This window comes from Ischnura elegans, chromosome 2, assembly GCF_921293095.1.
Source record: "Ischnura elegans chromosome 2, ioIscEleg1.1, whole genome shotgun sequence".
NCBI classification, from domain to species: Eukaryota; Metazoa; Arthropoda; class Insecta; order Odonata; family Coenagrionidae; genus Ischnura; species Ischnura elegans.
Window position 1 is genome coordinate 11,618,592 of NC_060247.1, and position 11,627 is coordinate 11,630,218.

The 11,627-nt window shown below is 42.5% G+C and overlaps 1 protein-coding gene across 1 annotated transcript in view; it reads right to left on the minus strand.

Moving 5' to 3' along the window:
* The window catches only part of LOC124153381 (inositol-trisphosphate 3-kinase B), a 590,159-nt gene extending 588,788 nt beyond the window's left edge, over positions 1–1,371 (minus strand). The window contains exon 1 of the mRNA XM_046526498.1: positions 106–1,371. Within this exon, the coding sequence (XP_046382454.1) occupies positions 106–486 (381 nt within the window). The 5' untranslated portion in view covers positions 487–1,371. The remainder of the gene's footprint in view (positions 1–105) is intronic.
* Positions 1,372–11,627: the final 10,256 nt, after the last annotated feature.

Sequence of the window (11,627 nt, forward strand, 5' to 3'; positions counted from 1 at the left end):
AATCCGCCAATTGGCGACGAATAAGGGGTTCCAACTCCGGTTCACCCATAGACCGTTGTCACCGGGCATCGCCGCTCCTACAGCGCTCTCTGGGCACTCACTCACCTTCCTGCGTCCGGGGAATGGCGGCACGGCGGTGGCCGGCGCGGCGACAGCGGGCGAGTCCGCGACCTGGAGGTCCGCGATGCCCAGGAGGCAGTCGTCGCATCGGCAGAGGTCGCTGGTGATGGACGAGAGCGAAGAGGCCGAGTCGGTGGAGTCGGTGCGGCGGAGCATCATGGAGGGCGCGTCCATCTTGGCCGCGAGGAGTCGCTCCATGAGCGATGCCGGCGTCGGCGTCTGCGGGGCCGGGGGCGACTGCGGCGTCGGAGGCGGAGTGGGGGCCGAGACGGGGGTCCCGCCGCCGCCGCCCTCCCCTCCTCCTCCGCCCCCGGCCGATTGGCCCCCACCCGGAGGCAGGGGGCTGCGACCCACGTGTGACGTCATGACGATTTAGCCGCGCGCGCGACAATCCCCTCGTCCACCAATCAACAGACACCTCAGACCTCCTACCCCACCCACTCACTCACTCTTCAGCACGCACTCCCCCGGCTGTGAACTCCCCGTGAGCACAAACGCGCACACGCAACTGTTGTCACTGAATTACCCAACCACTGACTTGGCTGTGTCAAGCTGAGGGAGATGCCAGACGAGTGGAATCACAAAACTGGATAAAAGTTTGGGCGTTGCAGTCCAATCAAGATAATCGGAAACGCAATATGGCACAGGTAAATTTATTCCTGAGGGCAAACCCACCCTAAAGCCAATAGTTATCAGCTGAATTATCCACTTGAGTAAGATTGGATGAGTGACCTCACAACCAACTGCACTTTTAAAAGGGTATCCGACCGTATCGAGGAGATAACTGTTGTTCCCTCAAAAGTGATGTAAAAGGCGAAAAAAAAATCGAGAGGAATAATCACTCTTATTTTAATCTGGAAACTGGCAGATGTTTTGCAGAGGTCAAACACAAATTTCACCTAAGAGAATTAATTAGGTGGTGAAACGCCTTGCACAAAGTGGCCAACACAATGATTGATGTATACGCGGATGACGGTCACAATAAACAATTTCCATAAAGAGTTTGAATCCAAAAATGCGAAAGAAGGTCCTCTTCCCCTTGTTTCCGAGCGATTGGAAATGCCGAGAAAGCACCGATTTTGAATGCACCGAAACAGAGCGGGACAAAAGGTATGGCAAACGCAAACTACACAGAGCAAGGAAGAAGTATGCTAGCCGTGCGAGAGAAAATTTTGCGAACCCTTTATGGGAGAAATATTTCTTCAACAGGAGTGGGGCTATCGAAGCAAAAATTACTCTTGGGAGGACCTTAATTTATCTTATGTCTTTTCTTATTTTAATAAAGATATTTGACGATTAAATAAAAAATAAAACGAGTAAAACTTATGTACGAGTTAAATAATAAAAAAATGAGGAATAATTAATGAGGTATATATATTTTTTTCTGGAGAGAGCACACGAGTTAAAAAAAATGAGATTTACACTTTTTTCTATCGGCAAGACTGAAGATCTTTTCTCAGTCGATACTGAGAGGCTGAAGAAAAAAGCATGGGAATTAGAATTGACGCCTCGAGCAATGTAAATAGCTCCAACGTCGTTCAAAGGAGGTGGACGCAAGGTCGTCCACACAATCGAGTGATGCTGGTCACACCCAAAAGCGAACACCCCTGGGCGTCACCACAAAAGGTCAGAGACACTCAGTTGAGGGGGGGGGAGGTCACAGCGGTGGAGGTCACTGAAAACGTCGACGGTAAAGGCCAGGGCCGCCTAGGCTTCGAGGTCACAAGAACGGCGCGCGGAGAAACAAATCTTTTCCTCTTCCGCCAACACAAATTCGTGATGGTCACGGGTGTAAGGCAAGGTCACTCAGCACGTCACACTCGGGTGAACCTCCTGGTTACGGTTGGGTCCTCGGAGTCAACCTTATTCACGAAACTACCCTTCCTAGAATCGACTACGTATTGGAAAGAAAACAGATCACTCAGACAGAAACTAAATCCAAATTAAATAATGTCGGTGAACCACCTTTATACGGGTGGACCTCTGCAAACTTCCTAGTCCAACAAAATATCCTCTCTTCTTTCGATGACCTTTCCGGGAGAAAACGAATCCTTCAGACAGTACCTTCCTTGGAAGTCCTTACAACGGGTCGAACTTTCGAGAACCCTTATGGCATACGATTTCTTTCTCTTCTATCGGCGCTCTCTCTCTCTCCGAAAGAAAACAGATCTTTGTGGACAGGGCGCACACGCTGGGGAAGGAGGGTTGACCCCACTCCACGAGAGCACTCCGGGCCGCGTCGGGTTGATTTAGACGTCGGTGGATGGGGACCGCTGCTGCAGTTGCTGATCGTCGGAGGGCGTGGCGGGGCGAAGGGCGAGGAGGCGAAGTGGCGTGGCGGAGGAAGAAGGGCTCAGCGGCACCAACAACGCCCCAACGCAAGGGAAGAGCTCGCGCGCCCCGACGCGCTCAAGTCCCATCACGAGAATAACCGTGGACCCAGGCGGATCTACGGGAGGGAGGGAGGGACGTATTGTCAGAGCGAGGGTGGGGGGTGAGGGGGGGAAGTAGGGGAGTGAGGAGGGGGAGAGAGGGAAAGAGTGGAGGCAGAGGTGGAGGAGGAAGATGATAGCAGCAGAGAGGGCGCGACAAGAGAAGTGTGCAGAGGACCTGTTGAGGTTGAGAAAAACCCTGTCGAAGATGTCTCGAAGGAGGAAGGAAAGTCTCTTCAGCAGTCTCGGACTATCTCCACGAGGAAGGGGCGACGAGGGTATAAAATGGTTGATTCAGGAGCCTGAGATGATCTTGACGTGGTCACTCAACCCTATCTGACATGAAAGTTCCGATTCCTATAGCACTTGAAGGTACAAACAAGGTTTAAATGGCGCCAGATGGTGAATTGATGCGTGAAATTGGGAATCCCTTTCAGATATCATCCACTTGATGATTTGACTATTTTACGATAAACTAGTTACAGCACTTCCAGGAGGGTGGGATAAGGTTTACGAAGCGCCAGATACGGGGAATGAAAGTTGCAAAAGACGTCTTGAAACAAGAAAATTAGGGTCCCCTCTGGATACTGAAAGACTATTCCTCTGCAGGTGATGACTTTAGCACTTTCGGTTCCGAATGTCCATGATGAAACTGTCCCTCTAATAAAATACGTTCATAGAGGAATCCCACAAGGTAGGGAGTCTGCAATTCGGTAAATCAATGTTCGCAGAGATTAAATACGTTTTATTTTGCCGTCTTGGAAATTCAGGACGTTTTCATTCAACTCTATCCGACAGGAATTGTTTATAACATCCTTTTTAAGGGAGTCTATGGATACCGGAGGGGAATGAAGAGAAAGAGGAATGAAATCAGAAGTAACTGCACCGATGAGGAGGATGGTGAGATTTCCTTTGTAGCCGAAACGATGTTCGCCCGAAACCAAGAAGATGTTTCGCACAAAGTTGCAGAGTTTACACGCGGGCCTGGGAGATGAGGTACACGGGATGGAACGACGTTTAAGTGCGTGGGTGAGTGCTGCTCTGCCTCTGCTTATTTCCAGTATCTTCTTTCCAGCAGCTGCAATCAAGAAGAGCGGGAAAAATAGGTGGTAGAGGGGGAAGGAATGCCTTTTTGGAAAAACAAAGCAAAAGCCGTTCATGCGTGGAAGCTGCTAATTGTTACCCGCTCATGTCAGCGAATGGATACGGCAGTCACGCCCTCCATTAACCTTCCAAGGAGTACGGTAGATCATTCGGCGCGTTTCACCCCCCAGCCTCGTGGGGTGGTGAGCCAAAGGAAGCCCGAACACACGGACTAAGGATTTTCGCATTGAAAAAATGAAACATATGCACCATTCCATCGATGGAGTAGGACGGAAAAGGGCTGATGAATTGCAATTATCTCACAGGGCACTTTAGAAGAGAGAGAAGGGTTTTGCAACGTTCAAATTGATCGAACATCATGTCGAGTGTAATTAATGGGCGCAAAAAAATTGAAGTACGTCAACTTTATTAGACGAACATGTTGTTCGAGCACACACTTAAAGATGTTAATCGCTAATCTTGATTCTGTTAGGAAAACTTACGATGCATGTGATGGAAGAGATTATTTCGCTCTGTCCTCGCAGACGATCACGCGGAGGCTTTGAACTTTCGCCGCTCATTAAAATTCATTTAGAACGCACCGTCATTGAACAAACACTGGCCACTCATCACTTTCACCGAAGTGGAGTAAAAAAGTAAACATATCAAGAGAGAATTTAAAAAGCTCGCGGAGTACGCGAGCGAAATGTCCTTCGCGGACATATAAATCACGAGAAACAAACAAAAGCTGAGCGCGAGCGTACAGTAGGATCATTGACACGGAAAATTACGAATCGAAAAAAGTGGGAACGGATCCAAAAATTTGTTTTTCGACGGAATTGAAGCGAAATGAAGCATATTCGTGGAAGAAAGTCAAATAATGCCCAAAGTTCAATGAATGCATAATCTCACATTGTGTTCCGCTCGAAAATTTACTCTTTTATTAGGACTCAAAGCGGTTTTATGAATTTCGCTGGCATCGCCCTCTGCGATAAAAAAGATTCGAAGAAGCAGCTGCCAGAGGAGGTAATTTATCAAGCCCGAATTTTTGGTTAATTTCTTCGCAAAGGTCGCATAACCATCCTGAACTCCAAATATTCTTCATGAGCGAGATAGAAACTACTCATCAAACAGAGCGATTTGTGAGAAACAGCTGTTAAAACGATTGCATCGCTCGGCTCGCTCTCTCTATGAATTCGAACGAATTACAAAAAATTTCCCTCCTCAAAGAGATGAAATCACTCTGCTGGAAACATCAAATCTTGGAACCAAAACGAACAGATTACGGTAAAAACCTTGGTAATGATACCTTTATGGCTGAGCCCAAATACGCGAAGCAAGAGTCTATATTACATGATGGGCGATTATAGCTCTAATCTCGGAATCTCAGTAAATTGGGAGTCCCTTTCATTTTCACGGGACAACCCGATTTCACGAAATGATTGCGACAACTGCTAGCTAAATTCATATAATTAATCAAATACCCGTGGCCTTTGTTTGTGAACAAGAATTGAAGAGCATCGCTGAAACATAAACGGTTCTCATTTCTGAGAAAAATCTCCTGCAAACGGGGGGGAAACCGTTAACTAGCACTTCGTTGTGGAGGAGTTATTCGAATTGGCATTTACACTCCTCTCCTTCGATTGCGTCAAATTTAATGCCGGAGGGCGAATCCGAAACAAATTGCTCCCAAAGCAAAACAGAGGAGGGAACGCAAAGAAAAAGTGTATTATTTAAACCCTTTGATCCCGGTGGAATAGCTGACATAATTCTGCTGGAGGTCAAAAATGATTGGGATTCTAAATTTCGGGGGAAGCAAGCGAGGAATTCATTTCCTGCGTCTGACATTTTCCATTCACTTACAAGCGATCCATTCCTCTCCCGTGCAATTTTTTTCGGAACTCTTGTTGCTATAACGGTTAATTTAACAGCTGAGTGGATGAAGAGCCTTCGCGGAAGTAACATCACTATGGAATAAAATTGCACTTCTTTGAGTAGCTGCTACCTCATATAAGGTTTCCTCGAATGCATGTAATATTTAGGATTCCATCTGAATGATGTCCAAAAATGCAAGCAAAAGAATCTTAAGCATTTTTTATGACCAAATAGCTAAAATATTTATAATTTTCTTCTGTTTTCTTCTCTTCAGTTTTTATAATGCATCACATTACTCCAAAAATCTATTTTATCAAGAATTTTGATGGAATAAACTAAAAGCGATTGGTTTACGATCAATAAATGCGCACTGCCTCAGCATCGCGGATAAGAATTTTCAAGAACAGCTGCATTGAAACAGCTAGTTACTTTAATATTAATATTGATATGGAACTCTTATTCACCCGAATTTATACCCTCTATCATAACATTTTTACGGTAATAAAACACAAAGTGAGCTCCTTCAACATGCGTTATATTTCAATAACTGTCATTTCAATAAGGATCTCTATGGGAACAAATGATTGTGTTTTATCTAATCCCACGGCCTCTCACTCGGCAAGTAAGCTGTAAGTAATCATTGCGAAGACGTAACATTGCAATAACTAGCTGCTTACGAGATTTGCGTCGTATGGTAATAGGTATTGATGATGATTATTAGTATTTCAATGATTAGCACCGACACACAAGTGGTTAATAATCTATAGCCAAACTAAATCCCAGAAGAAAAAATATGCATACTGCAATAACCAAAAAAATAATTGTCTTGCTTTGTTGCTGTGTTTTAATGCGAAAATAGTGTCTTAAAATAGTATTCAATAGTCGACATTCGTAAATATTGATTTAATCAATGTGATGACATTAATACATCTTTTTCTATCCCAATAATTTTTTTTAACTCCATCTCATCATACCATGTTCAAACACACAAAGGTATTTTCAAGGTCATAAAAATAAACCCAAGTCTTCAGCAATGAAGAAATCTGTGCGCTGCACTTCGTTGCATCCATTTCATCTGGAGGACTCCAACGAAGTTTTAGAAATTGCCATTAGGTCTCTCTTACATTTATGAGCACCTATTTTAATGGCGAAATAATACACGTAAATATTTGTATAGCGTGATTTGCAATACCTTCAAACGTTAATATAAGTCTGCAGCAAATGGAGTAGGTATTCTCCGGCATATAAAATATATATTGCTGATTTAAAAAGAAATCGTCCTGGGGGTAACTCCATTGAAGGTTATGACAATCATATTCAACAATCACTTGCACTAATCTCCACTAAAATAACACAAACCAAACTTAATTCGGACACCCTCAGCAAAACAAAAAAGAAAATAGTACTGATTGGGGTATTAATGATAAACATTGATGTGATAATATTAGTTGATATCGAGTTTGAGTTAAAAGATGCCTCGAAACAATATTAGAATTTATTATTAATGTGGATTGAGGGTTTCACCTCCGGATAGCTTAAACACTAAACTTGTCTACCATTACTGCCCGCTCAAATGCAATGAATAGCGTTTTGCAGTGCACCTACGTGAGACTTGGTTTAACTTCCACTAGTGGTAACAGCAAAAAAAAAGAAAAATGACGATGATATGACGATTACGGAAATGTGAATTGGTAAACCTACTTGCTAAATATAACCCTTATAGTGAGAGCAAATAGCATTCAAAATCATTCTCTATCATTTTGATCAATGTCTATAGTAAAATTAAAAAGAACTGGTGGTAAAAACAATTTAAAAACTGTTTCTGTAAATGAATTAGGGGAAAGGACGGCTTGTTTTGATTTGCAGAGCACAAATGAATGTTCAAATAAGAATTTTATAACCTCTTATGGAATTACGACGGGAATGATTTCCTGATATTTAGCGGTGAAATATATTGTAAAAAATTAAGGTTTCACAAAGTTAAAGCCGGAACCGTAAAACAGTCGCATATTTAACCCCATTGCGCTCTAATGACGAGTCTATCTCTTCACGAAATTTCGACGCCAAACCGCGCAATGACGAGTGTATCTCGTCATCGGATTTTTCATAATTACAGCACTATTTAGAGGAACAGTATAATTATTTTGAAAGCTAAACAATGTCAAAACATTCATAGTATACCTTAATAATTCATATTTAATAAAACATGATGCATTGGAAGGATTAAAATGATTTTATTCGAGTAGCGATAGCTGTGTTCTCCATGTTTAATAATCGCATTTTATTTCAGGGTTCTACGTTGATTAAAAAATATCATTTCATCACCTATCATTTAAAATAGAACCGCAGAAAAAATAAATGGGGAATAGGAACACGATATTCAGAAAATTAATCGAAGTGGAAAGGGTTAAGTACATTATGGCTCAAGTAGCCTTCTTTCCGCACACTTGACGACGAGCGTAAGCTGGGAGCAGGCAACCGTGGGGGCTGGAAGAAGCAGCGCCCTCGCCTCCGGTGGGGAGACACTGTGCTCACTGATGATGTGCGAGGTTTTGTCGGAAGATAACGCACCCTTCGGGCGCCGAGAAATAAAGCGTTCAAGGCGGCCGCGACCCGTCCACATCTCATTCCCCCCCTCCGCCTCCTCCGCCCCGTCGCGTCGCTCGCAGATTTTGATTAGGGAGGAATGCAGATTAGCGCACCGGTTCTCAAGCGGTGGACGCGGGCGATAAAATATTCCGAGAAGAGAAAAGGCATAAGCGAACTCTCCGCGAGATGGCGCGATAAAAGAAAAGAAGTCAGAGGGAGGAAGAGAGGGAAAAAAGATGGGTAACTTTTATGCCCTCGGAACTTGAAAAGCAAAGTGCTCTACAGGGTTGAAGCGGACTGTGGGCAGAGGTATTTCATTAAAATTTACCCCTTTAGGAGTTCTCTGGGGTCGGAAAACAATTTCGCAACTATTTGTACGTCCATATCAAGGGGTGAATTAGTTCAGACGAGAATATTTCCTTATTTTATCCACAAAGAGATCTAAAAGGAGATGATATAATAATTGTCGAGGACAATTCGTGACGAGATTTATCGCATTCATAAGCAAATGCTTGTTTGAAAATAATTTGCTACTTCCCTGTGAAAATTAATTATTTTACATTCAGATATAGAAAATAATGACTTGTAAACGTATTTGGTACCTGATCATGTTGAGGATTGCTGAAGAGTATTAGCGGAAATCAAACAAAGAAAAAAGAGCGGTTCAAAAATTAATATTAAAGATGATTGGCTGCGTAAGATAATTGTTATTTTTAAGGAAATAATTTACGACAACACGGAGACAAAACGTTTGGTGGTAAATTATTATTGGGAATCGTTGGGATTAATAATTGGTGCAATCTGAAAATCGGCTTTATCCACGATTTCTACAGAGTTTTAGTGGAGATCAAACACAGGCAAGAGAGCGGTCTGAATAGTAAGATAAAAAAGCTATCGTCTACAGAGAGGCTATAGGCTTACGATTCTGCGCTTAACCGAACCACGACAGACGAGGAGCTATCTTAGAGATGATCCTAGATTCTATCCTCAAGAAGGTCAATCTCTCAGAACCTTTATTCGAAAGACGCGTTGTAATTATGAATTCACCTCTCACTGCTCTCCAGAGATAATATTATTTTTTTATTTTGCCATTATAATCGCTGCTAAGTAACTATATAAATGGTACCTCTTATAAGTTTTCCTGGATATCAGACAATTACTTATACCACTTATTTTTTATCCGAAAGCGACCCAGGTTTCAATGAATTATCATCATCTTCAGGCGCAAATAATTTGTTTAAATCATAATTTGCGCCTGAAGCTGATGATAATTCATTGAAACCTGGGTCGCTTTCGGATAAAAAATAAGTGGTATGAATAATTGTGTGATATCCAGAAAAACTTATAATGGAATACCACAAAGTAAATCAAGAGTTAGTGAATTTTGGTACCTTTTATTTATTATCCTAAAGAGTTGGGCAATGATGCTATCGTATACCACTTGATGGCGCAACGCAGTATCATTTTGCAATTTTAGGAATAATCTGATGCTGTTAGAGACGTAGAAAGTGTGAATTTTTCCCTTTTTTATCTTTTTCATTGCGTTGTCACACTTACTTATTTTTTCGACGCGAACATTGGTTTTGCGCTCGAGGAAAGAAATCCCCCCGCACTGTCCCTTCGGTTCACCGCTCAGAGTTGAAGGTCAGCTAATTCCGACTCGACTGCTTTCAACGGAGTACAAGTATTCTTACTGGCGTCGTAAGTTCAGGAAATGCAAAAAATTAGCGCAAGATATGTCATGAAATATTACTTCCCCAAAGCGGCTAGGCCGTGTGAAATGAACGAAAATGCACAATGAAAGATACAGTGCCCGGCGTGATACGGTGGAAATCTTTGATATTCTTACTAAAACCACTTGTCTGTTTCCACACAGTTTTATTTTCACCGACCATGGTTTCGGCAACTTGTGCCATTATGAAGCCAAAAATAATGGCACAAGTTGCCGAAACCATGGTCGGTGAAAATAAAAGTGTGTGGAAACATACAAGTGGTTTTAATAAGAAAAATGCACGCATCGATCTACTTTAAGTTCTCCCACTTAAATTTTAAAAATCCTTTCAAAACTAAACCTGTAATCATTAAAAAATAATAATGTAACAGTAAATTTTTCATTAACCCATTAAAAGGGTTTGCGTAACTTACAAAGGAATGGGAATAACTGTACCATAATTTAAGCTTTTTCAGGTTAAACACACGGAGAGGAGTACTTCTTATTCCAGACCTCCTCTAAAGTTGATTTATAAGAGATAAAAGTCAGAGAGGATGGAAAGGTACCATTAGCTTCTCCAGCCGACACTAGTATGAACTAGTTTCGTGAACTGGCCAAAAATATGCGCGCCCTTGAGACAAGGTCATTATTTTGCGAAGATGATCATCTAAGCTCTTGAGTTGTGCCCGAAATAAACGTCCCTACCAAAGATTAGCAGCGTGAGACATTGACTTAGGAAAAGGGAAAACCCGGATAGCGTGAAACAATGCCCTCAGATAATATCATCATGAAAGAAGACGTTTCACACGCTACAGGCCACGGCATATTTAATAAAATATCAACTATGTAACTATTTTATTATCCCACGCATCAATATCGCGACTTTATGAAACTGAAAGATAACCACTATATTTTTTCATCCATGAACGCATTACGAGAGTAAGATCTTATGGAAAAGTTAATTTTATCAACGAAAACTTGGCGTAATACCATTATTTAAAAAAATATACACCCATTACGGATATGGACGTGGCATACAACTCCTCCTCTCAATAGGGATGGAACAGTAGCGTAACGAGGAATATGTTTTGGGGGGATGTGGGGGTTTCGGGGGGGACCCGGGTATTTCAGAAACATTTTTGAAAAATAACATGCCTGAAAATGACATAACACAAACATACATCACTTTGTCACTTAAAATTTAACTTTTAGCAGATGCAGTTATTATGCATCAAATACAGAGAAGATTTTCAAATAATTTTTTGATTTCTCTGAGGCTTTGGGGGGGGGGGGGTTACATCCCCTCAACCCCCCCTCCCCATAGTTACGCCATTGGGATGGAAAATAGTTTCGTGGGTTTGGTGCAATATTCGTAGTCGTCAGAAGAAACACAGTATTCTGATAACGAGAGCATACGAGCTACTGCGAAAAATCTGCATCCCGCGCCAAGTTTGACGGCGTGAAAGATGAGACTGTGCGAAAATTGGTCTCGAAAAGTCGTGAGTCGGATATTCCTGGCAGACCGCTGCTCTTGGAATACCCTCGATGCAAAGTATGGCTTATGGAGTGTATTCCAGATGGTGTTAATAAAGTACGGCCCGCGGTGGGGCATAACGCGTGCCCAGCACGTTTTTCCGCCACCCGTAAATGGCGCGCGCGTTTTAAGATGCAAATAGAATGTAAATGACCGTTGGCAAAACATGACTTAGGATACGCACAACTTACGGCGAGCTCAGCCAGTCTCCACTTCAGCCGTAATCGCTGTGGAGGAAAATTAGAAGAGGTCAATGCGACGCGAAGAAAATATCTCGCTTAGG